The 26,817-nt window shown below is 46.2% G+C and overlaps 1 protein-coding gene across 2 annotated transcripts in view; it reads left to right on the top strand.

Annotated features, from left to right (window-relative positions):
* The window catches only part of ARNT2 (aryl hydrocarbon receptor nuclear translocator 2), a gene marked incomplete at both ends in the record, with an annotated part of 103,209 nt that overhangs the window by 69,985 nt on the left and 6,407 nt on the right, over positions 1 to 26,817 (top strand). For both annotated transcript variants that reach the window (XM_080914171.1, XM_080914172.1), the window contains 8 exons: positions 1,047 to 1,181; positions 2,861 to 2,935; positions 8,647 to 8,798; positions 17,056 to 17,128; positions 17,876 to 17,999; positions 19,870 to 19,969; positions 22,216 to 22,354; positions 22,948 to 23,098. In XM_080914171.1, coding sequence (XP_080770297.1) covers positions 1,047 to 1,181; positions 2,861 to 2,935; positions 8,647 to 8,798; positions 17,056 to 17,128; positions 17,876 to 17,999; positions 19,870 to 19,969; positions 22,216 to 22,354; positions 22,948 to 23,098 — 949 coding nt within the window. The remainder of the gene's footprint in view (positions 1 to 1,046; positions 1,182 to 2,860; positions 2,936 to 8,646; positions 8,799 to 17,055; positions 17,129 to 17,875; positions 18,000 to 19,869; positions 19,970 to 22,215; positions 22,355 to 22,947; positions 23,099 to 26,817) is intronic.

The raw sequence follows: 26,817 nt of genomic DNA, 5'->3' as shown, positions 1-26,817 counted from the left end.
CCTTGTATTTCTTAGCTACCCTTCTGCTTTCAAAATTTTTTCTGTGAAGTTTCTACCTTCTCATCCCTTGAGATCTAACTTAATGACTGCCAATCCCTTAGTAAATATTAACCTTTGCTTCCCACTGTGTTTTCTCATGACACAAGAGTTCTCACCTCAACTTCATCTGCACACTGCTTGCTGTGCTTAGCTGAGGGATATGCTTGTGTATACTCTCTAAAGCAGGGATTCTATCTTGTTAAAATTTAATTTACCTGAAGCTGGAGAGTTAACTCCAGTGTTAGAACAGACTGCTATTCCAGAGGACCCAGGTTCAATTCCCAGTACCCACATGGAAGCTCACAGAGGTCTGCAACTCCAATCCCAGGGGAAGTTGATGCCTTCTTCTGGGCTCCTCACGCACCAAGTAGATAGATGGTACCGTCATACATGCACGCAAAACACTCATACACATTAATAAATAAAGCTTTAATTATTTTACTTATTTGATATCTGATATACAGTAGCCACTCAGTTACTTGGCTCATTCATTCTTCCTTTGACATTTAGGGTGTTTTTCAAACTGATAAAGGCAGGCAGAGTTGATAGTCCAAAAGGCTCCTGTTTCACATCCTTAATCTTCTAAGTCTGATCATTTTCAAACAAACAAACAAGCCATTTCATTCACATGAAACAAACACTAGATCCTCTTCTCTGGTGTGTAAAACAAGAGTAGCTAGATGAATTCAATCTAGAAATGCGTCCTTTCAAGTCTCCACACCAGTTACATTGGGGAAGGTGATATAGAAAGAGGATAACATTTGCTGAGCCCCAACCATTTACCAGCATAATATGCAATATTTCTAATCATCCCAAGTGCCCTATGGTATTATAGCTTGTTGTAAATATTTATTATTTCCACTGCCTAACAAATGTAAAGAAAGTGGCCAAGCATTAATTCAATTCCTCACACTAATCTTTCCAGTGACAAAGCAGGATGTGTGATATTCAAGCTATGTGGATTCTTGCCGTGTCCTCATCTGCATCTTTGTCAACCTCCATTCTAGGTGACCAGCTCTCCTGTGTGCATGGACATGAGTGGCATGTCAGTGCCCACAGAGTTCCTGTCACGGCATAACTCTGATGGGATCATCACATTTGTGGACCCAAGATGCATCAGTGTGATTGGCTACCAGCCCCAGGTCAGTGGTAAAAGATTTAACTCTACTGAAAAGGCATTTATCTTACTTGTCAAAGGTTCAGCACAATGACATCACAGAGAAATGACATAGGAGTCCAGATTCCCTGTTTAACTAGGCTGACACCCTTCACAAGCCAAACTGTTCATTGTAAGACAAACACCCCCATCACAAAGGATGGGGGTTAAGCTAAGTTTATTTTAATTACAAAGCTTCTGTATGTCTGACAAATGTCGAGATACCTGAGGGATGTTAGCCCAGTCCTTTGGGGAAATCTTTTTACTTAGGGCATATATTCAAATCTTTTCTCTGGATCCTTTCTGAAAAAGCAGTGGCATTAGAAACACAGAAGAGCATGAGCCACCCAGGTGAAGTTACAACTTCATGTAGTGCAAAATCAGGATCCATGTCCTAAGCCTGAGGATCTCTACCTAGAGGAGACACATAGGGGACAAGTGTGAGGAGGATGGAGATGTTATCAAATGAGTATTCATTTCTTAGGCATGATCGTGTTTTGGTTTAGTAGTATGATGAGCCATTTATTATATTAATGCTCAAAGACTTCATCTCAAAGTACTTTGGGATCTACAACTTTTTGTTAAGAGATAATACACAGAGAGAGAGAAAGATAAAAAGGGAGAGTGAGACAGAGAGAGGCAGAGATGTAAAATATTGACAGATGATTCAATGCAATGGATATGCAGGTGTTTATTATATATATCCTTTTACCTTTTCTATAGTTTCTTTTAAAATCATTTTTAAAAAAATACATGGCTTGTTGTTCTAAGGAAAAGACTTTGGGAAGCTTTGGGATATAAACATGAGTTATTTTAATTACATGTGTTGTTTTTATTTTATTTACTTAGCTTTTTATCTGTGCTGTGTGTAGATTTTAGAACTAGGACCAGTCCAAAGCAAAACTATTAGAATAAGGTGAAAGTCAATGACCCTGACAGCAGTGCATTTCTGCACAGACCTGTGCCCCCTGCAGCATCTCCCCCGAGTGTCACTCCTGGGGCATAGGAACTGCCTTTCGCTGCTGAGTCAGCTCACTCCAAGCACCATGTTCTCATCACTGAGATAGCTTACATCCTTTGCTGTTTAAGACACTTTCCTAAAGCACACCCGAAATTGCTCTTTGATTTTGTTTTTTTTTTTTTTTTATTCTGCTCCTGTTCACGGAAAGACACACAAGTTTTAGATGAAGGCTGGATCTTTCAAATAGCACATAGACAAGTGAAGGTCGGTGATGAACAGACTTGAGGCAAGCACAGTTACTATGCCCTCATTCAGCCACTGGTTTCCGTACTTAAAACAGTTTTAGTTTTCATAGGCAGCATGTCTGTCCCCGAGCTTTCTTTGGATGTTTTTAAAAATATGTTGATTGCAGTTTGCCTCTCCAAGACAAACAGAAATAAAGTTGTGTTGTAAAGCTGCTGATCTAGCGCCCAAGCAAAATTAGAAGTAAGTGAGGACTGAGCCAGGGGGATTTAGAATGGATGCAAGGAAGCCAATTCCTCAGCCAACAGGAACAGGCAGACCATTTTATCTTTAGGGTTATTGTGGGCAGGCAAGAGGAGGTGGGCTCAAGGGGAGAGGGGTAAACAACACCTTTGTCTCCAGGGTAGGAGGCAAGGAATAGAGTAGACTTTGGGGTTATTAAAGCTGACTGTCCCCTTTAGGACCTTTTGGGAAAGGATATTTTGGAATTCTGCCACCCCGAGGATCAGAGCCATCTACGGGAGAGCTTTCAGCAGGTATTGTTCTTCATGGCTACTGCTGCCTAGTAAGGTACCTGGGGGCAACGAGGTTCTAGAAGGATGAAGGCCTACTGTGAGCCACTAAGTCCTACTACAGTGTCTGCCAGCTATTCTGGGCAGGATTTCAAGCACAAGGGTAAGACACATGAATTCATTGCTGTGTGGTGGAAGTGGAGGGAAGGCTCTAACGAAAGCAACCAGCTAGGGAGGGTGAATTGAGAGAAGAGGCAGCTTCTAGAGGAGGGATTAGCTGACATGAGTTGTAAAGGGTGAATACAAAAGAAATGAGAGAACAAACCAGAGGGAAGGGGCTGTGGCAGTTCTGCTCTTCCAATGTCAGTCCTTCCAGTTTCCCCACTTCTGGCTGCCCTTCCACTTCCTGGCCCCTGCTCAGTTGGCTTCTTCACATTCTTCTGCAGCTGTGACGAGAGGGCCTGATATCAACCATGTAACTACTTCTTCATAAGTAGATCGCTCCAGCTCACTTGTCTTCATGCCTGCCTTCCTTGAGCAGCTCTTCACCTCCTCATCTAAGGGCCCAGGAATTTCCCATCACACCGCCTCTTCTCTCAGTGGCCTCTCTCTCACCCTACTCTCAGCCAGTTGCTCAGGACAAAGTTCAGCATCTCTAGGCACGGAGTCTATGACAGCCCCTCCTGGCGCACAATCACAAAAGTGATATCTCCCTGTTCTCATCTACCTGACTTTTGCAGGTAACTCCTTGTTGTGCCTCTGTTATCATTTCACTCCAAGTCTTTGTAAAATAAACAAATAATTAATTAATTACTAGGTTTGGTCACAGTTCTCATTAAAACTTGCCGACAATGGTCTATATACTTAGAGTTAAGTACAAGTTTCTTCGTGTAAGCCTAGTCCTTTCGCATTTTTCTATGAATACTATTCTTCAGTCACATTGGCCTTCTCTCTATTTCTTGAACATTCTCTTTCCCATCTTTTGACCATGACTGAGCCATTCCCTGGCTGCAATGCTGTCCTCTACCTGTCACATGACTGATATCTTTCAAACCATGTCATCCCTGAGATCTTACCAATGACTAAAGAGGTCCCATCCTCCTCCACCCTTTGTTTCTCCTTTACTGTATGTCTTTTCCTTTGTCCACTTTCTCCTTTTTTTTTTCTGGCCTCTTTCACTGAAACCTGGCTTTACTTTGGGCAGAACCAGCCCTGTACTTGTGCATGTCATCTTCATGAAGGTAAATTCAAACCAAGCTGCCTAAGTAGACAACGTAAAACATGTGGCTCCCATTTGGAGAAAATGTGAAATCGGAATAGTAAGACTTTACCAGAATGCCTTGTGCCACATTTGCTGAGTGTAAGGATGTAAGTCTAATTCCTTCTTCATGTGTTTCCAGATGGAGTCCCCAACCCTACCCCATGAATACTGTCACCATGCTTTTCCTGTAGACAATGAGACTAAAAAAAGTTTTGAGTGTCATCCACCACCACTGCCATCATGATTGAGCATGTCTAAACAGAAAGAATGGCCATGAAGTAGGAGCCTACCTAAAGTTACTCTCTTCCATTTTGACTTCTTAGCAAATTAACTGAGAAAGGGATTCTGGGAGCGGATACTTTCCCTGTCCCCTGGGAAGGTACATTGACACCACACTAAACTCAGAACTTGTGGGCTTCCTGTCTGGGCAGTTCAGTGCTTTTGTTTAAAACAAGAGCTCAAGGGCTGACTCAGCTCTTTCAAGAACAAACCACTTCCCTTTATCAACATTGGTCCCCCTTCATTGTTGGTGGCCAGTGCCCAAAGAACACAAACTCTGGCCAAGTCTGGGTGTGCCTTGGGATGTCTTTGTGGCTCTACAGTTGCTGCTGTCCATGTGTTCTGGGCCTGTGTCAGGGCTTCCACATGATGCCACAGCCCTGGTTTCCCTTTTACTAAGGGATGAGGTTGCTGGTACAAGTCGTTGAAACTGGCCACTAGGGTGAAATGAGATCGGATTCCTTTTCCTTTTCAAGCCTGCCAGGCTCTTGTGGCACATGTAGTTTGCATGGTCAGATGTGACATGAGGTAGAGTGAAGCCCAGATGGGATGTTGAGTGTATGCTCCTGAGGCCCCAGTGTTGCTGTAATGACCAAGGGCAGGATGGGTGGCTGATGTTGGTAATCATGATGATGGCTGGTGATGATCAATAATGTTGATGGTGATAGTAATGGTAGTAGCAGTGATGATGGTAACAATGGTAATGACTATGATGATATTGATGGCTTTGACTGTGATAGTTATGAATAATCGGGATGGTAATGATGAGTGTGAAAATGATGATGGTGATAATGGTGGTAAAGGTGATACTGATGATGACAGCAGTAGTTAAGATTGTGATGGTGATTGAGAAGTCACCATGATGGCGATAACAGTGATTGTGATGATAATAGTAATTAGTGTGAGGATGGCAATAATTGTGATGGTGGTGGTTGTAATAGTAATGAGGGTGATGATGGTGATAGTAATTGTGATGTTTTAAATAAGAATGGCCCCCATAGATTCATACATTTGCATTATTAAGGAAGGGGCACTATTAGACAAGGATTAGGAGGCGTAGCCTTATTGGAGTAGATGTAGCTTGTTGAAGGAAGTATGTCAGTCAGGAGAGGCTTTGAAGTTTCAAATGTTCAAGCCAGGCCCAGGATCTTTCTCTATGCCTGCTGCCTATGGATTGATTCAATGGTAGAACTCTCAGCTACTCTCCTGCACCATGTCTGCCTGTCTGCCACCATGCTATAAGTCATGATGATAATGGACTAAACCTCAGAACCATAAGCCAATTAAATGCTTTCCTTTATAAGAGCTGTGTGGACAGGTATCTTTGCATAGTGAGAGAACATTGACTAAGATGGTGATGATTAAGGTGATGACGGTATCTGTGATACCCGTGGCAGCCATTTCACAAAGAGCCAGGCTAAGCAAGCTCTTAGGGTCTTTGCTGTCTCCTGTATTACCAGCCCTGCTTACGTGCACAGTTCAGTCCCCCATCCCTCCTTGGCTTTCTTGCCCATACACAGTTGCTGTGCTGTGCTTTCTGTAAGTAGAGCCAAAAATATTATTTGCCAACATCATGCCCACCCCCCAACTCTTTCCCAAACTTCATTCCCCTTCTGGAATCCTTCATTCATGTCAGGACCTCAACAATAAGTTCCAACTCCCAGCCCTCCTGGTGGACCCTGACATTTGATTGTGGGTTTGTAACAGACTCTATGGGTTATGGTTATCTACACGTAGTAAATATGTGTAGCCCCTGCAAGGTGACCTGTACTTTGGAACAGAGCAATGGGGACAGGGAGTTAAAATTAGAAAATCAAGGATTGAAACCATGCATATCCCTTCCTATGATTGAAAAGCCTTAGTAGGTGTCTTTAAGCTCTGAAGCTCATGTTCCTAATACACATTATTCTACTGAGCTGACTCATGGGCTGAAGGAACAGGGCTGGCACCCCCTTTCTCTGTTCTCTACCCTCAGTGTCATACCCCAGCTTTGTACATAGGTAGGCTCTACTGCTAGTCTGTGAAACAGTGAAAAACTCTCACACCCCCTTAGTTCTTTCTGTTGGACAAAACAAAAGGTACACACACTTAGGACAGAACACATGGGTCTATTTGTGCTACGCACCAAGAGGGCACTCAGACTACTGACCTAAGATGTGACTTGGACTTCTGGCACCCGTGAGGAAAGAGACCGGTCCCAGTTAGGGGACTAAGGTAGGTTGAATAAGAATGGGCCCCATAGACTCATCTAGGACATAGTAGTATTTGAGAGGGATTAGGAGATATGGCCTTGTTGGAATAGATGTGGTCTTGTTGGAGAAAGTGTGTCATTGTGTATAGACTTTACAGTTTCAAAAGCCCAAGCCAGGAACAGTCTCTTTCCCTGCCTCCTGTCTCCCCCTTTCCCTTTTCCTTCTTTCCTTATCTTCTCCTCTCCCTCTCTTCCCTTCCCCCACCCACCTCTCTCTCTGCTTACGGATCAAGATGTAGCTTTCAGCTACTTCTACCAAGCCTGCCTGCTGCCATGCTCTATGCCATGATAATAATAGACTAAGCTCATGAAACCGTAAGCAAGTCCCTTACCAAGTTCTGTGGTGTCTGTTCACAGCAACAGAACAGTGACAATGACAGGGACCAACTGTCTATGAAACAACATCCTCTAAGCACTTCATTTCATAAGCCTCCTTCTAGGTGGTAACAAAGAGGACCTCTGCCCACTTCCAGCTTTCTTGGTGTTTTGTTCGTTTGTTTTTCTCTTGGATATTCCCCAATATCCAAGAGATTTTGTCTGATACTCTACAGTGTGGCTGTGCCTAGTTTTCCCAGGGGCAATGTAGAGAAGGCGCCTGGCTGCTTCAGGGTTATGTAGCTAGCTCACGAAGTGTGCTCTAAGTCCTACTATGTGCAAGACACTGGGCTGGACTTTGTAAAGCTCAGCTCGCCTTGTCCCCAGGCTGTGTACGGCATGGTAGAGACTATAAACTCCCGGTGAGAAGCAGGTGCAAACAGTGATGTTTGGAGGAGTCTACCTTTGCCCAGCTCTAGAATCAGGCCCTATTCTTGTCAACAATCCATCTGCAACCACACCCAGAAAGACTGAAGACTTATATTCCCAGGCTCTACAATAAAGACTTCTGCTTGCCTTATCTCGTTCTTGGGGACAATCACATCCAGGCAATGTCTCTTCGTCATTCTGATAGCCTCTCCATCTACTACTTCTTCCTCTTTGGTGAGACCAATGTCTGGGTCCTTACAGCTGCCAGTGGGCAAGTGTCTTTACATACCTTCGTCAGCTATCCCCAGAGAGATAAGCTTGTAACTTGAACATAAGATCACAGTTCTCGTTCCTCCTTGCCACTAGAGCTGTCTAGCCTTAGAGAGCCTAATTAATTACATCCTGGTTATGTCACCTGTGAACAGTGAAGCCACTTTTCAGGTGTTCATGAAAGTGTGCTGAAACCGTATCGCAACATGAGAGTAGTGGCAGATCAATACATTCAGATAAATAATGCATACGGATTTACCATTTTATTTCGCCTCCTTCCTGAGAGTTTATTGAATTCATTTTACAATGTCAAACAGAAGTTAAAATTTTTATGTGAATTAAGTTCATCTAAGAAATAAGTCCATGATACATTATAGCTGTGAACATAGTACTCAGTCCCAGAGCACCCTATAGCCCAAAGGAAAAAATGAGGGAGGGAGGAGGGAGGGGAGGAGGGAGGGAGGAGGGAGGGAGGGAGGGAGGAGGGAAGGAGGGAGGAATGGAGGAGGGAGGAGGAGGGAGGGAGGGAGGAGGGAGGGGGGAGGAAGAGAGAGAGGGAGGAGGGAGGGAGGAATGGAGGAGGGAGGGGGAGGAAGAGAGGGAGAGAGAGGGAGAGAGGGAGAGAGCTCTTAATGTTGTTGGTGCTGCTCTGTGCCCAGCGCTGTGTGCATATAAGATGCTCACCATCTGATTTGTAGCCACTAAATAAGAAACGCTGCCTGTCAGTGGTGTCTCACATGAGATGACAGTGACTCCAGGGCGGAAGCAGATGGAAGTTTGAGCTTAGCTGCTACCTGTCACTCTTACTCTCACCACTCCCCTTTTACTGCACCCCATTCTGTGGTCCTACTGACCTCTTCAGCAGCCGGCCCCACTGCCTTGCTGCTCTCTCTTCCTCCTGCTGACTTCCTTGTCCAAATGTTTTTGCAGGTGGTTAAGCTGAAGGGCCAAGTGCTGTCGGTCATGTATCGGTTCCGCACCAAGAACCGGGAGTGGCTGTTGATCCGTACCAGCAGCTTCACCTTCCAGAACCCCTACTCTGATGAGATTGAGTACGTCATCTGCACCAACACCAATGTCAAGTACGTGCAGCCCTCTCTTCTGCTGGTTATTCACATATGAGTGAAACGATTTGCTTGAGGCTCCCTTCTCCCCATAGGCTCTAGCTGCAACCTAAAACCCTTATGGGATGAGGGGCAAGAAAAGGAGAGACTCTGGGTTTCTGTTACTATGGGGCCCGCGTTCTTGCCATGTTCACGTCAGGGTACCCCAGCCTCCATTCCATTCTTTTCCTCTGGACATTAAGTCAAGCAGAAAAGTGCCCACTTCCACATCCTGTTGTGGTAGCCAGTGTCTGGTCTCCTGGTCCTGCTGAAGGTAGTGGGTAGAAGAAGTGGACTGTACTTTTGAAGCTCAGGCCAAGGTCAAGTAGCCACTGTATCAGCAGCACCTAAACCTGAAAGCACCCCTTCCTGCTTCCAGCCCGGGACCCCTGCCTTTTGTGTACACTCCGTATTCATGGAGCTGACAGGTAAACCTGAGTTCTCGTCTTAACCATGGCAGTTCCTGGTTTTGTGATCTCGAGTCACTTCCTCTCTTACCCTGCACTTGCTTTTCTGTGATGTGGTCCCTCTTTCTCTGTGTGTGTACAGGCGTGTACAAGTATGTGGAAGCCAAAGGATGACATCCGAAGTCCTCAGTTGCTCCACTGTACTTTTTGAGATTGAGTCTTTCTCTGAACTCGGAGCTCAGTGGTTTGGCTAGGCTCTGACTCTTGCTTCCCAGGGATCACATAAGCACTGCTGAGCCTGGATTGTTTACATGTGTGCTAGGAATCAAACAGCTCGCCCTGCTTTAATGACTGTGTTATCTCTCCAAGCCATGGCTCCTGCTTTCTGGAGTTATGCTTAGATCTGTAAACCTGTGGGCACAGTGTTTGCCATAGTGATCTTAGCTGTGAGAAGATCATGCCTCTTCAGATCAAACATGGAAGAAATACAGAAGTGTGATCTCAGATGCTTCTATTACACCATTTTGAGACTTTTGTTTTAGATACAGGACCTCACTTTGTAGGCCTGGCTAATCTAGAACACGCTGTATAGACAAGGATGGCCTGGTAGTCACACAGGTCTACCTGCTCCTCTGTGTGCTGGAATTCGACTTAACTTGGCTGCGAGAGTGATGCATATTCGAAAGGAACCATACTTGGGATTGTGAATCTGCTCCTTCCCTGGGCCAGCAACACACTAGAGGAAGCTCATGGGATGCTAAGCTGTGGCAGAGAATGGCAGCTCCACTCACCCATACATCCATGCAAGGAAACAGCCATCACTAAGCTTGATGCCATGGATTGGGGACAGTGTGGTGCCTTTGTGATTTACAATACCACACACTTACGGTATTGTATCGGGTGTAACCCTGGTGCAAGCTAAGGAATATTCATACGCAGCAAGGAACCAACACATGCAAACATGTGGACACAAAGGTGTCCCAGTGAGTTAAAGCATGTGGAAGCTATGCCTGCATGACAGAAGGTATGGAGTGGGATAGGCATACTGAATACTGCCCTTGTGTCTGACACTCATGGCCACTGGGACTCCCAATCTCCATTCCTCGGGTTCACTAAGGGCTGGTCCTGAAACCCATGGCCTTCTCTTCCCCATCTCTCTTTTCTTAATTATTCTCTGTATTTACATTTCAGATGTTATCCCCTTCTTCCAATCCCATCCTCTCCCCCTCCCATTGCCTCCAAAAAGGTGTTCCCTCTCCCAAACACCCTCTCTCACCTTGGTGCTCCCCTACACTGGGAAAACGAGCCTTTGCTGGACCAAAAGCCTCTCCTCCCATTGATGCCAGAGAATGCTGTCCTCTGCTGCACATGACCATGGGTCTTTCCATGTGAACACATTGGTTGGTGTTTTAGTCTCTGGGAGCTGTGGTAGGTTTGGTTAGTTGATAATTTTGTTCTTCTTATGGGGTTGCAGACCCTTTCAACTCCTTCAGTCTTTTCTCTAGCTCCTTCACTGGAGTCCCCGTGTTCAGACCAATAGTTAGCAGGAAACATCTTCCTCTGTATTAGTATGGCTCTGGCAGAGCCTGGGAAGAGGCATCCATATCAGGTTTCTGCCAGTAAGCACTACTTGGCATCAGCAATAGTGCCTGGGTCTAGTGGCTGCATATGGGATGGATCCCCAGGTAAGGCCGTCTCTGGATGATCTTTTCTCCAATCCCTGCTCCTGTGTTTGTCCCTTTATTTCCTCCCATGAGTGTTTTGTTCCCCCTTCTATAAAGGACTGAGGCATCCACCTTCTGGTCTTCCTTCTTTTTGAGCTTCATAAGTTTAGTGAATTGTTTCTTGGGTATTCAGAGCTTTCTGGAGCTAGTATCTACTTACCAGTGACTGCATACCATTTTTGTTTGTTTGTTTTTTGACTGGGTTACCTCACTCAGGATGATAGCTTCTAGTTTCATCTATTTGCCTAGGAATTTCATAAAGTAATTGTTTCTTATAGCTGAGTAGTACTCCATGGTGTAAATGTACCACATTTTCTGTATCCATTCCTCTGTTGAAGGGCATATGGATTCTTTTCAGCTTTCGGCTATTATAAATAAGGATGCTATAAACATGGTGGAACATGTGTTCTTGTTAGATGTTGGAGCTTCTTCTTTTGGGTATATGCCTAGGAGTGGTATATCTGGGTCCAATTTTCTGAAGAACCACCAGACTGATTTCCAGAATGATTGTTCCAGTTTACAATCCCACCAACAGTGTAGGACTGTTCCTCTTTCTCCACATCTTCGCCAGCATCTGCTGTCACCTGAGTTTTTGATCTTAGCCGTTCTGACTGGTGTGAGGTAGAATCTTAGGGCTGTTTTGATTTGCATTTCCCTGATGACTAGGAATGTTGAGCATTTCTTTAGGTGCTTCTCAGCCATTCAATATTTCTCAGTTGAAAATTCTTTGTTTAGCTCTATACCCCATTTTTAATAAGATTATCTGATTCTCTAGAGTCTAACTTCTTGAGTTCATTGTATATATTGGATACTAGCCCTCTATCATATGTAGGATTGGTAAAGATCTTTTCCCAATCTGTTGGTTGCCGTTTTGACAGTGTCCTTTGCCTTACAGAAGCTTTGTAATTTCGTGAGGTCCCATTTGTCAATTCTTGATCTTAGAGCATAAGCCATTGGTGTTCTGCTCAGGAAAATTTCCCTTGTGCCTATGTGATCTAAGATCTTCCCCACTTTCTCTTCTATTAGTTTCAGTGTTCCTGGTTTTATGGGAGGTCTTTGATCCACTTGGACTTGAGCTTTGTACAAGAAAATAAGAAAGGATTGACTTGCATTCTTCTGCAGGCTGACTGCCAGTTAAACCAGCACCATTTGTTGAAGAGGCTGTCCTTTTTCCATCGAATGTTTTTAGCTTCTTTGTCAAAGATCAAGTGACCATAGGTGTGCGGGTTCATTTCTGAGTCTTTGATTCTATTCCATTGATCTACCTGCCTGTCTCTGTACCAATACCATGAGATTTTTATCACAATTGATCTGTAATACAGCTTCAGGTCAGAGATGGGGATTCCCCTGGAAGTTTTGTTATTGTTAAGAGTAGTTTTTGCTCTCCTGGGTTTTTTATTATTCCAAATGAATTTGCAAATTGCTCTTTCTAACTCTATGAACAATAGAGTTAGAATTTCGATGCTCCCATCTCTTGACACCAGGGAATCCTTCTGAGAACCTGCCACATCTCTGTGTCAGAGCTTCCCTTCTGAACTGGCCTCACTAGCCAACTGCTGCTGTTTAGTTTTTCCCAGTCACTTGTAGCCTGGCTTTCACACTAGTCCCACATCCTCGAGTACACCATCTGGGACATATAAACTCTTTATCCCAGATACTTCTTTATCAACTTCCTCCTGGATCAGCTCTCATTCTAGATACCTTCTGCCCCTGTGCACTTGGTACAACTGGATTCGTCTTCGACCCCATCTGCTGGTCAAACTGTAAGTGGAGCAGAACAAACATGAGAAGCCATAGAGCCAGATGGGCAGAAGATGCTCCTATCTCATCTTCAGATTTCAGTCAAATTGAGGAGTGTTTCATTTTTTTCCCATCGATCCCACAATGTGGAAGAGGTGTTCTTTTTTCCGAGGGACATGCCCATGAGTGCCACACCCATATCTGATCCTAGGTCTGATGAAAATAAGGAAGACTGAGAAATGGGAGTAGAGCTAGATGCACAGGGCTTGGAAGGACCTGGATGCTGCTATGTTCAAGGTATAGAGGGTTATGATCAGGCTCCTCTGGTGCTTACAAGCTGGGGATGCCAGGTCCTTGGCAGAGGAAGGACAATGCTAGCCCTGATCTGCTGAGCATCTGTGCAAGCCCAATCTGTGCTCCTAGGCTTATCTCTCCCAATGGCCTCACACCTACCAATTCAAGCTGCCTAGCCATGAAGTCATGGGTAGAGACAGACAGGAGACAGTGTAGAGGTAGACAGGAGACAGTGGATAGATACATAGGAGGAAGGGGAAGACACCCAGAACCTGGGGAACACCCCCAGAAGGCAGCCCTGACAAGGGGGAAGCATAGATGTGAAGTCACTCTCCTCTGTAAGCCAGTCCCAGCTGATGAGGTGACCTTATTTTCTGAAAGCCAGACAGTGTTGACGAGACAGAAAAGCATCTTGTTCGGGAGTGGACCATTCTGCTGCCTCAGGTTGGTCATTCTCGGCAGCTCCTGGAAGTCATGTGGAGCAGAAAACCCCTGGGACACCTGCAGCAGCTGCAGGAGCACCTGTCAGTTTTCTAAACCAGGTGTTCAAGTGGCAAGGCTGAAAAGCTGGCTGTGGACGGTAGAGGGCGATGCTGGCCACGCATGTGAGCAGTCAAGCCCTTTCTTGAGTTTTGTCAGCTTTGCCAGCAGTCGGCCAGCTAGGAAAGATCCTCCCATGCCCTGTGCTGGGGGGTGGGGGGGTGGAGCAAGGAGCTGCTTGCTCAGTAGCCTTCAGCAAAGAGCATCCAAAAGCAACTTCCTGAAGAAGTTAAGCAAGCGTTGGGTGTTTAGCATTTGTGCTAAGCTGCTGAAAAGGCTCTTTGTCACCTCTGACTCCTTCCTGTTCCTTCCACACAGATGGAAGCCCAGAAAAACAGACTGATGCAACACACAGGGTACACATCGCTGAGCTGGGCCAGGTCTTGGTGTTTGGGATTTGCTACTCTGAGAAACCAGTCATGTCCCTCTTTTCATACATGCCCATTCTAGCTCTGGACATTCACTTCCCATCTCTCTTCAGGGGAGTGAATGCAGTTCCCCTTAGACCCAACCTCTGCTAGTAAAATAGCACTAGTCTGAGGTCCTCTCAGGTTTTCATGACACAAGTTCCTGATGTGTACATACACTCATATCTACGTGTGTGCACCGATGTGTATGTACATGAAGGGGTGGGTGAAGATGCATATGTCCATGTGGGGGTAGGTATGTGTGTGCATGCATGTATGCATGTGTACATGCATACACACATGTGTGAGTACAAACATGGGCTCAAAGCCCCACCATGTCCAAAGTCCAACTTGACAATAACCACATAAACTCAGTGATAGTTAGTAGTAGTTACCTGTTTGATAGTAGGTGGAAAGTGAAGAGAAGGGATGGGTGCAGAAAGAGGCAGGGGTTGTATGCCCAGGAGGCAGCAGCCTTCAGTGAGGGCTAAACACAAAGTCACCATCCTCTTCTGTCCTGCGAGCCAGACTTCAGCTTCCAGCCAACGTGAGACTGACCCTTCCACTTACTGGCTCCAAACCTAGGGAGCACCTTGATCCCTTCTTTTTCTGCCCCTCAGGGGGAACCAGAACTGGAGGTGCTGCCTAGAATTCTAGCACTCTTCCCCTCTGCCCGGTGAAGGATTTGGTGTAGTGTGAATTAAACATTCTGCAATTAATAACTAATGCTGGAAATTAATACAGCAACAGCTACTTTTTAGCCAGCCATTACCCCAATAAAGGACACAGAGAGCTATTTTGCCTGCTTCCATGCCTTGAACCCCAGTGTATTACTTGCCATCTGTTTCATTTGCACTGTTCTTGCTTCATCAGGCGAGCCCTGGCTAGCCCTTATAGCCACATGCTCATAGTCCATATTACCCCATGGAGACGTCCTCATTCCTCCTCTCCTCTCTCTCTCCCTTATGGTCCCTACCTGAGACCCAAAGCCCAGGAATCATTGTCCTGCCTACCTCTCTTCTGCCCAACTATAGGCAGAACTGTCAGCAACTTTTATTAACCGATCATAAATAATTTGGGTGCAAGACTTGCACAACAAAAGCTGATGTGCATGATAAGTCATTCGACTTTGGGCAACAGAACTTACTGGGGTACAGAATTTAGCATTCGAATCCGTAGCAACACCAGACCAGCCCCTCCAGAGTCTCCCAGGAGCCCTTGGACATGGAAGATATTCTGGGCAGAGGGAAGAATCCAGGGCCCACAGCTCTGCAGAATTATATGTGAATCCGTTCTGTGCTGTGTTCTAGCTGGGAACACCACTTAAGCTGGATGAGCCTCATCTCCTTTATCTGATAACTGATAGCCATATATTGTAAAGATGTAAAATGCTGGCCGAGTACTGGTGATCAGTCTTCCGTTCAGATATTAGCAGCCTGCCAGTGAGCCATCATGCTTCCCTAAGAAGCAGGGAACAGGAAGCAGCAGATAATGGAGGACCTCAGTTCTTCTTTGATAGTAATGATTATATTGATTCGTTAAAAAAATAAAAATAAAAATAAGAGAGGGTCTCAGGTTGCCCGGGCTGACCTTGAATATAACCTTGAGCTACTGAATCTTTTGCCTCCACAACTCCAATGCTGGGATTACGGGCATGGACCACCATGACTGCTCTTATGTGATGCTGGGAATTGAGCCCATAATTTCACGCACACACTCTCCTAACTCTGCTGTACCCTAGCCCTCTTTTTAATTCTTTTGAAATCTCATTTTATTGTTATTATTAATGCTCCACTTTGCTGATATGAGAAGCAAAGGCTCACACGGCCTGGAAGTACAGCACATCCTTGCCTTTGTCCTTGCACTCTTGTACCACTGTAAAAGACCAGATCCTTTGCTCTCTGGTACCTCAGTTTTCACATCTGGCCTTCTCTGGAGACCCAGCTCCACTGGAGCAGGAATCTGGGGGGTTCTGGGTCATCAGAACATAACTTGGTCCTGGCTGTTTTCTTTGCCTCTGCACAATTCACTGAATAGACTTCTGGGTTTGATTCCAAAACAGCTGCTCAGCAGGTCCTCCTACAGAGTCTCTTCACTGGGATATCCAGAACTGAGGACCGTACCCTCTCCCTTCTTCAGAGCATGAGTTACAGGCTTCACTGGTCCCTGAAACTTGAAGCACCAGTTTCTCTCTCAGCACACACCCCACCCCTGACAGAACATCCTGGCAGAGTAGGAGGCACAGAGAGCTTTAAGATTATAATAAACAGAGTAGGAGGAGCCAAGCACCATGGACTCAACCCTGCAGTCAGATCCTGCTCTGCTATAACAGAGCATCTCTGACCTAACCCTAGCTTTGAGCTCCAGCTTCTTGATATTAGCATGTGGCTGAAGTAACCACCTTAAAAATCCAGTCTGAGGCATGAATGAGAAGAGCACCCCGACGGCGGGTGTGCGGCCACGACCTGCACCTTTGCTCAAGCGCTGAACACACGGCTTTCCTTAATTTTGCTTTTAAAAGAATTTTAGTCATTTGCTGAAGCTCCTTGTTTGATCCAGGCATGGTGGCACTTGTCTGTCCTCCTACAACCGGAGAGCTGAAGCAGGAGGATCAAGAGTTCCAGACCTGTCCAGGGTGCAGAGCAAGACCCGGTCTCAGAAATAAAATCTGAAGACTGAGAAGATGGGTCTGTGGATCAAGCATAGAACACGCATGAGAACCTGAGTTCGGATCAAAGCATCCATGTAAATAGCTTAGCACAACCCTGGAGCTGCTGGGGTGGAGGCAGGTGGATGCCTGGAGCTCATTAGCAAGCCAGTCTAGCCAATCAGTGAGCTCAAAGAATAAGATAGGAAACAAATAAGGAGGAACTCCTAATGCCAACCTCCGGTCTCTTCATGCACCAGGACACACACATGTACTTTTCCTTACCTTTTTAACAGTTTGTGTAGAAGTCAAAACCTAAACTGCAGGGGTTGGAGTAAAATAGAAGTGGAAAGCCTGTTAGCAATCCGTACAGCATGGGCCACTTGACTCTGAGGAGCAGGGATTTCTCCCCTGCCTCTGCCCCATTGCCTCCCACCTTTCTGTTTCTTACACCCATGTTAACTTCTTGTTTCACAGGCAGCTTCAGCAACAGCAGGCAGAATTGGAGGTACACCAGAGAGATGGGCTGTCATCATATGACTTGTCTCAGGTGAATTTCTGGGAAATCCTTTTCTGACTGATACTCAGAGGACTGAGAACTAAACTCACCCCAGAACTTGACACCCTCCCCCCATTTCAAGGCGCTTGGCTCCATCTGCCCTCTAGGGTGCTAATGGTGCTCAACCCCTGCTTCCCTACTGTGGTTCCTCCTTCCTGAGGAAGAATGTGGGTAGTGAGCAGGAGGTGAGCCATGGTCAGCCAGCACTGAGCATCTCTAGGGGACAGAGGAAAATCCCAGTATGGGCCCCAGTCTCACACACAGAAGCCAGCAAAAGCAGGCTCTGGATGTACGTCTCTCTGACCTTTACCTTAATGTGTCTCTTTCTGTCATTCTGGGTCCTTATCTCCTCTCCCCTGGTCCCTTTTCTCTCTTCCATGCTTCTGACAGCTGACTATCAGGAAAATTGACATGAGTATCTGACCTTCCCAAACTAATCTTTAGGTTTTCTTCCTGGTGTGTACAGTAGGTTGGTTTTTTTTTTTTTTTTCATTTATCCCCCAGGAAAGTAGCCGCTGTAACTGTGGCAATACCCTGTGATGCTTAGGTCACACCCCCAACCCAGGTGCTTTTAAACTTCCTTGGTAAGCTTAAATATCCAACCTTAAAATAATAGTCAAGTTTTGAAAGGCTAGCTCTTCCACCTAGAGGGACTATGTGGAGGGACAGCTTGTAACTCTTAGAAAGTACCCTGTGTGCCTTATGTGTGGATTGCTGCTATGTTTTATGTGCCAACAGGTCCCAGTACCCAACCTACCTGCTGGTGTTCACGAGGCAGGGAAGTCTGTGGAAAAGGCAGATGCAATCTTCTCCCAAGAGAGAGACCCTCGTTTTGCTGAGATGTTTGCAGGCATCAGTGCGTGTAAGTGTGCTGACGGTGTGAGCTTTACTGTGCAAGGTTTACAGTTGCTTTCAGACCACCTGGAGGTAGCACCCTAGAGAGAGAGGACAAGTAAGGTGATTTCTGTGTCACTGCCACAAGGCATAAAAAGAACCCATACGGGAGTCAGGACAGATTCTCTGTATCCCTGTCCCTGCCTCATCACCAGTGACCACCAATCTCAGGCTGCCATCTTTAACATGTAAAGGGTCAGAGCAGACAATCTGATCCATTACCTTAGTCATTGGTCAGACTTCACCACTGTAACAAAATAGCTAAGAAAATGACTTCTAGGAGACGAGTGTTGTTCTGATTCGGGGTTAGAAAGGAAAGTTAGAAAATCACACAAAAAATCAGAGGGAAAATAAGGTAAATGGCAAGAAATTGTGAATATCAAGACTGATAAGATGATATCCAAGTACTTCAGGTCAATAAGTCTCCAATTAACATGCTGTCAAAGTTCAACATAATCAAACAAATGGGATGAATTATTCCCATCTGAGTGATGAAAATGTTTGTTGAACCCAGTCATGGAAGCGAAGTGTCAGCATCAGCAGAGGAAGATGTCACAATGTCACTGTGGGCAGAGGACAGAGCTGACTACAAATCCCATGAACTCTGAAACACAGAAAAGCCAGTGTAATCACAGCACAGGAAGAATCTGATAAAAGCAAAGTAGGTGGAGCTCGGGATGCCTTCCTTCGTTTTCAACAAGTCAAGTAGATGAAAATAATGAGATGGGGAAAGATTTAGACAACTCAATAATTTATACACATTAATGTGCACATGCGTGTGATTGCATGTGTGCATATCATATACATGACATAAACATATAAGTACTGTGTGAGCACAGAACAACAATGTGTTTATTACTTATCACCAAAACACGTGAGAAAAGAAGTAACTTGCATGGAAGCAGGGAGCTTGGTTTTTACAGTAGCCGTTGTATTTTGTGTGTCAGTCACTTGTGTGGTGTTGGCGAATGGACACACTAGGCAGAGCTCTACCTCTAAGGGACACACCCAGCCTTAGGGCATTATATTTCTACATAAGCTGGCATCCTGGGTCTCCTTTATCCTTGTCTCCTCCTCATTTGAGCCCTGCTCTATACGCCTGCTCTCAAGGCCTTGAAATTAGACTAGGGATTGAGCAGACCTCACCTTTCTGGGTGACTCATTCTGGCACAGGTCCAGGTGTTTCCTGTCTCATGAAGTCAGGCAACACTTTCCATCTGCCCTGGCCAGTCAGTCTGAGGTCTCCCTCAGCACCTGCTGCTCAGGTCAGGGAAGGGGCACTGGATAGGATTGGTTGGTTCTTCCCTTGCTGTCCTGTGACCTGGGACAAGCAGCACCTCGGTTTTCTCATCTGTAATAAATGAAAACAAATGTGTGAGCTGTTTGGTTTCCCAGCACTGTCCTTGGTAAACCTTATAATTTAGAACACCAAGAATCCTCACCACAGCTCAATGAGAGACTGCAATGATCACCTTCTTTCGGTGGAGAAACTGAGGTAGGGGAGAGTTCAAGGAACATCCCAAATGACCTCTAGGACACAAAAGGCCAAGCAGAGGTCCAAGGCCAGGCAGTTGAGGTTACCCTGGGTGCCCTCACTTTTTGCACATTTCCTATGAAACGGAAGAACTAAATACAATAGTGTCTTCTCACTCAAGGACTTGCCCTCAGGAGCCATTCTAGGATCCAAAAGCCTAAGAGAGCACATGCAAAGGTGAAGGTGAGGAGGCTGTCCTTTGTGGATCTCCTGAGTTCCCAGGCCATGCCCTGGTCTGGGGTGTCCCCTCGTGGCCTGCAGCACAAGGGGAGGCCTTTACGTGAAACTCCTATGGTTTTCCTAGCGGAGAAGAAGATGATGAGCTCAGCCTCAGCATCAGGCAGCCAGCAGATCTACTCCCAAGGAAGTCCATTCCCTGCTGGGCACTCGGGCAAGGCCTTCAGGTAGGTGCCAGGGAGGGGCATAAATAAATGGTAGGAATAAAGGCCTGAGTGCCAGCACTGGCTCTGACTGAGCAGGAGTCAGCCATTCCTATACTGTGGAATGGAGCCAGGATGAATACTTTGGCTGCTTTCTCTGTTCCATCAGCCCCTCTGTAGACACTGGACATCACTGACTCTCAGACACAGAAGATACTGGTCCTCTCTGTGATCCTGCAGGGAAAGAGAGGAAGAGATGGTTTATAGCCAGGATCCACATAGGCCCCATTGGAAAAGTAAACAGAACTGCCCTGTTCTCCAATTAGCTGAGTCCATAGCCAAGTGCAAGGAGGAAAGGTGGTCCATCATATCTTAACCTCGGTCTTAAGAACCATTCAAGGGAGGGTGCCTGGCTATAAGCATCAAGGCCTGCGATAGCTTATTGAAGAAGCTTGAAATCACCACTGAGGGCCAGACCTGGCTCAAGATTCTTCTGGGCAAAGCAAGCAAGAACCCAGGAGGACTGCCAGAGGACAGGCCAGCAGTCCTCAGGGAAGGCATCCTCCTGTGTCACACAGATATCCCTAAGCTTCCTAGAAGCTTCACACACACCAGGCACAGTAAGGTGGTATCTTTCTTACATCCCAGTTGAGCTTGGCCCAACTCTGAACAGGGCTTCCGTGAGCCTGGAGGGAACAAGGTTGGGCAGGCAAAACCCAGTGTCCAGAGACTACATTGGCCACAAAGGGATAGGAATCTCCCTTCCTTGACGTTCTAAGAACAGATCTCCTACATCAGCAGCAGGTGTGACCAGCAGCCCGAGGGAGGGCTGGGCACAAGGGCTAGCACTTTATTTCAACAATCCCAGGCATGGTTACAGCTGTCCCTCATCAGTCAGTGTCCTAAAAAGGGCCGTGAAGGCTGATACATGAGTTAAAAAAGAGCTGTGAGGAACTATGTTTAGAAAATGCCCTCTGAAAGAGAGGGAGATGTGAGCAAAACAATGAAAAGCCATGACTTTGGCAATAGGTTGCCAACATCCGTGATCCCAGCACTTAGAAGTCTGAGGCAGGAAGAATATCGTGAATTCAAGGTCAGAATTTATTATACATTGTATAATTAATATTAATAATTTTTAAGGAGACTAAATGAAAAATAAAGAAATTATCCTCTACAGGGCAAGATAGCACATGCTTTATATCCCAGCATGTGGGTGGCAGCAAACTCTGTGAGTTCAAAGCCAGCCTAGTCTACATAGTGAGTTCTAGGTCATCCTGAGCTGCATAGTGTGACCCTCCCTTGGAAAAAGATCAACAAAAAAGAAATTATCCTCTGAACTGAGGCATTCATCTGGAGGAGGTGGGAAGGAGTAGACAGGTGTTAAGTAAACTCATTCAGGAAGACAGACATGATGCTCAAACCATCGAATTTGCTTTACAGTTTGTTAGGAGTTGGAAAGCATAGGCAAAGGTTAGAATATAAACCAACAGCCACACACAGCAACTTTCCACTGGTAAAACTGTGGTCTGTAACTCTTTCCAAATTCACCCAAAAACCTACCTCTATGAACAACCTAAAATTAGATGCAGCCCACCTCACTAGCTGTAGTCACAGCCCTCAGCCCCGTCGAGATAGCAAGAAGAGTCTGGAGCCATACAAGTCTCCCTCCAACTTCATCTCTTTCCTTCTTCAATGAGTTTACAGTCCACACATCCCAAAGGCTCGTAGAAGAAGGGCCTGGAGGTACAGTGTCAGAGCATCCTCATCAGTCATGCAGCAAGCTGCACGTTGTGATACACACTATTACAGGTGCCTAGTAAAGGCACACCAAATGAATTCATCTGAGTGCAGAACACACAGACCAACAGCCACATACAGCAGCCTTCCGTTCCCAGCTTTGTCTCTGTTGAAACTGACAGCTTGCAGCCTGTGTCCAGAGGCTATAAGCTTCCTCAGTGCCCCAATGGGACAAATTAACTAGAGCACAAAGAGCACTTAGCCCATAGCCCGATTCGTATTCTGAGACTCGTGTCTCTCCTTGGAATGAGATATTTTGTAGAGAGCTGAGGCTGTTCAGAAAAAGGTGGTGGTGGGCCAGTGTAGGAGCTGCCAGACCCTGGGGAAGAAGGAATCTGAGAACAGAAGCCAGTAAGGACCTCTGGGCAGTGTACAAGGGAGAGATCAGGAAAGCGAGCCAGCTCGGGATCTTGTAACAGTCTCAAGAAAGCAGGCCATTTCCTGGGAATAAGTATTTTTTCTTCTTCTCCTAGCTCTTCTGTGGTCCATGTGCCTGGAGTGAATGACATTCAGTCCTCCTCCTCAACGGGCCAGAACATATCCCAGATCTCCCGGCAGCTGAACCAGGGCCAGGTGGCATGGACAGGCAGCCGTCCACCCTTCCCAGGGCAGGTATGAGTGAAACATGACCCTGGGGACCCAGAGTGGCAGAACACCCACCATCAGCTTTTTTTTGAGTCCTGGCTCTGAGGTCAGTGCTCCCAGTTCCTCAAGAGTTCTCACCATCTACAGGGCACTTTGAGACCATGTCTGATCAGCACCCTTTACTTCTTACAACCTCCTGTTGGGAAAGGGAACAAGGAGAGATTAGGTACCCAAAGCCTCCCCAGCAAGAGCGAGTCCCTCATCACTTTGAAGCTCTGGAACTACTATGCCAAAAGGGCCTGTAAATAACCAACCATGCAACCAACACTCCTGGAAGGTTCTGGAAGGATAGGTCTTATTCAGCCAGGAGGCCTCCATAAGCTGAACTTGGAGAAGCCAAGCCATTGTAGTCTTCAAAGTAAAATGTTAAGCAGCTCCACTCCAAGTCTCCAGGAACAAGATTCTGCCCAATGTCCTCACTCCTACCCCCAACTGGGCTCATCCCATGCTAGTGAGGGAAGGGGGGGGTCTGTTCCTGAAGTGACCTCAAGGGTGGAGCTCAGTGGGAAGCTGGTTGGCCCTGCCTCTTTCTGTCCTGACCATAGCAAATCCCACCCTAGCCCAGCAAGACGCAGTCATCTGCCTTTGGAATTGGATCAAGCCACCCCTACCCGGCTGACCCTTCGTCCTACAGTCCTCTCTCCAGCCCAGCTGCCTCCTCACCAAGCGGAAACGCGTACCCCAGTCTTGCCAACAGGACTCCAGGGTTTGGTAGGTGGGGTATGAAATTTCTGTTCTGAGCATTGTGTGTCAAGGGCTGAGCCTTACAGAATATAGTTCAGGACCCCAAAGTGTGCCAGCTCCGCTGCTATGTTGCTACAGTCAGGAGGGTCTCGGGCATCATAAGTCATAGAGACATACACCCTGACCTTATGTCTCATTGTTATTTCAGGTCATGAGCCCTAGTTCTTGTGTTGTGATGTGACCTGATTGGTAGTTCAACCCCACATGGCCCAAGGCAGAAACTTTCACATCCAGGAAGTAAGAGATTTTCCATTCAGAAACCCAGAGAAGCCAGGGATTCCTTGTTCTGTGAGAAAGGCTCAGGCCATAATGGATGTCATGGCTGTAGCTGTGTCCACTGGCTCAGCCTCAGACTCCCCTGCCAGCTTGTTTTTTGTCTACTTGTTATATGCCAGCATCTCTGCCAAGGCCAAGCTCACATGCTGCAGAGGAGAGTTCCTGCCAGATTCCTCATAGTACAGTTACTGGTTACATCCAAAAGTGAGGCACCCAGGACTTTTCTATACAGACCCGTCACCCTTGGATGAGCAGGAAGTGAAGCCTAAACTCCCTCGTTTCACTTGTCAAGGTAAAAGCTACCATTTAAGTGGCTCACCTGTCATTCTTATGGGAATGTGCCCCTCGGTAGCCTATCATCATACAGTATAGTTATGAGCTGTCCCTACATCTCTCCAGTTCCACCGCTGACCTTAATGCTTCTGCCACAAAGCCCAAAGTCCCAAGATCTCAGGTTTGTCTGTTCCCATGGGAGCCAAAAACCTTATTTATGTGTAACGCACACATTGAGCCTTTAAATGTCCTTTTCGGGTCACCGAGGGAGACAGGGGTGAGAAGCACAGAGTCCTCAGCCAGTTGCTCAGTCAGCTAGGCCCTCAGCTCTGGTGCAGCCGAGGACAAGGTCCCTGGTTCCCAGGGTAGCGCCCATCCCTGCTTTCACGTGTAAAATGTTCGCTTTGTCTGGGGGGCAATGGGCCAGACTAACAGAGATTCAGCCATCCCTCATGAGTGCCAGGCCCAGTACCAGCAATTGAAGACAGGATGAGACTGATGGTCCAAAGAAGGGCTCAGGCTAGAGGCATGGCCGAAGTTTTGGGCAGAGATAGATAAGACAGGTAACAGGAGGCAGAGAGACACTTCACAGGACCAGTAGTGAGATCTTCATGGAGGCCTTGGGGAGAGGGAGAAGGATCACTTGTTTTACAGAGCCAGGAAGGTCTTCAGAAGAGAGATAGATGGCATGTATCTCTGGGAGGACTTGGGAGCTCGTGTGTTGATGACAAGATGGGTGGGCAGGTTCCTCCCTGTCCCAGTAGTCCAGTGCCTTTATCGTGTGCATTAGGCTACTCTCCATGAAGTAACAGCCAGGTTCTGAAAGTGTAAGTGGACCCTAGGTAGAAGCCACTGGCCAACTCTAATAACTAACCATGAACAGGACCAGGACTTCTAACTCCACCAATTGTGCTACCTGTATGCCGGCAGCTAGTCATTACTAGGCACTTACTGGACATTGTTCAGGAGGTGTTTCATTATCCTGTGGGTGTTTCATGTGTTTGAATTTATTTAGCACTTACCTGACCATAAGGGAGAGATCATTCTTATTCCCATTTCAGATGAAACAATGGAAACCCAAGTTCTCTTAATACAGTGGTTCTCATCCTTCCTAATACAGTTCCTAATACAGATCCCAATATCACAGTGACCCCCCACCATAAAATTATTTTTTTTGCTACTTCATAACTGTCGTTTTGCTACTTTTATGAATCATAATGTAAATATCCATTTTCCAATGGTTTTAAGTGACCTCTGTGAAAGGGAGATTCAACCCCCCCGAGGAATCATGACCCACAGGTTAAGAACCACTGTCCTCATGGATCAGCAGTGAAACCAAGAAAGGATTAAGGCTGTGCCCCTCTGCTCACTGCCCTGTGCTTCCTATCCCTTCGGACCCACTCCTCAGATAGTAAGAAATAAACACAAGAGGTCTCTGCCACTATGTCCCTTGGCTTGTGATCATGAGAAGGGTGGGAACTCTGCTGCAGAGGTGTAGCAGGGTCCCTGAGACAGAGAATTTAGGACTGAGGAATGTTACGTGGCCTTAGCCTCAAGGCATCACGGAGTAACTCCAGAAAAATGTCTGTGGAGCAGGAGCAGCATGTTTGCGAGTCTGGCGTGAGAGTGACCAGGGAAGGAAATCAGAACAGAGCTGAGGAGGAGAGAGGGACCAAGCCTGGCTAGGAGAGGAGATGCCACCATTTCAGGAATCAGCATTGCCTCTCAGAGCTGAGGAAACCTACCTCAGTGGAGAATTGTGTTTTGAGAAGGTGGCTATGGGTCCCTGCTATTAAAGACCTCAGCCTCTGCTGTCCAGGACTTCAAGAAGCAGAGTCCTGTGACGGGGAGGGGACTGACCTTGGTCAAGGTCAGAGGAGAGAGTATATGATTAGAAAGAGGACCTGGGGGAGGGGTTTACTGTCAACCTCAAGGGGTGGAAGAAAATGTAGAGGAGAAATAGAGCAGTCTCCATTAATGGTCAGTTTCATTAATTATTAAATGTGCACGAAACAGCTAAAGCAGGCACTGCAGGGTGCGTACAGTTGTGAACATCAGCTAACCCTGCCTGTGGGCATCCCGGAGCACCACAACCTTGGGGCTTGCAGGAGAAACTGTCAGCAGCACCTCGAAGCAGTACAGGAGAATTGGGGTTCCTCCCTCCCTCCCTTCTTCTTTCCTTCCTTCTTCCTTCCTTCCTTTCTTTCTTTCTATTGTCCCCTATCCTGACAGTGATGAAGTCTACCTGTACATAAGGCCCTTTAGGCCATTTTCCTTGGTACCTTACAAAATGGGTCCATCTATAGAAATTATAGATTAAGTCTCTATTATCATTTTTTTTCTTTGCTGGTCCTGTAATGGGGCCAGGTGACATTATTATAAAATATTAGCCCCTTCTTTTTCTGAATGCCTAGTTTTAACCTAGTTTAATTCTCAAGGCTATATCAAAGAGTTCAGGCAGGGAAACTGTTGGAAAGTTTCCTATGATGGTCCTAAGTAAACACAGCCCTAGAACCTCTGAAGTGAAAACAGGACTTGCCTTTCACATTCCCCTTACCCATTCACAACAGCCTTCTTCCCATCCTCTGACACCTCCACCAGTCACCCTTAAGTGTGTCTGAGCATAGCCCCCAGAAAGATTAGAAACACTGATTTGTGTCCCAGATGCTTTTGAAACTCAACCTTAACCTGCCAGAGTTTAACCCTCCCCCCACCCCCCTCTCTCTCTGGGATTAAGTCATAAATATTGAATCCAAGTTTCTGCTGGGAACATCTCTGAGATATTTCTTTTACCTTTGTAGATAAGGCCTCTTTAGAAGGATGAAGGAAGGAGGGAAGAAGAGAAGAAGGAAGGAAGGATGGAGGAAGGGCGGGAAGAAGGAGAAAGGAAGGGAAAAAGGAAGGAAGGAAAATCTGAACTAGTGGGTGTGTAGGTTCAGAGAAGAAACTTACTTATATAAAAGGCTTTGGCTTTCTTTACCTTATATTGCCATTAGATGTTAAAAGTGTAAACATGCAGAGTCTCCCTGACCTTGGATATAATGCTCAGGGAATTTCTTTCTGCCTGACGAATTATCTCCATCCCCACAAAAATAGGACTATCTCTACTAAATGAATAGAGACGGGCTGAGAGCACT

The sequence above is a fragment of the Micromys minutus genome (assembly GCF_963924665.1).
Source record: "Micromys minutus genome assembly, chromosome: 3".
Taxonomy (NCBI): domain Eukaryota; kingdom Metazoa; phylum Chordata; class Mammalia; order Rodentia; family Muridae; genus Micromys; species Micromys minutus.
This window is presented reverse-complemented; position numbering and strand designations above follow the sequence as displayed.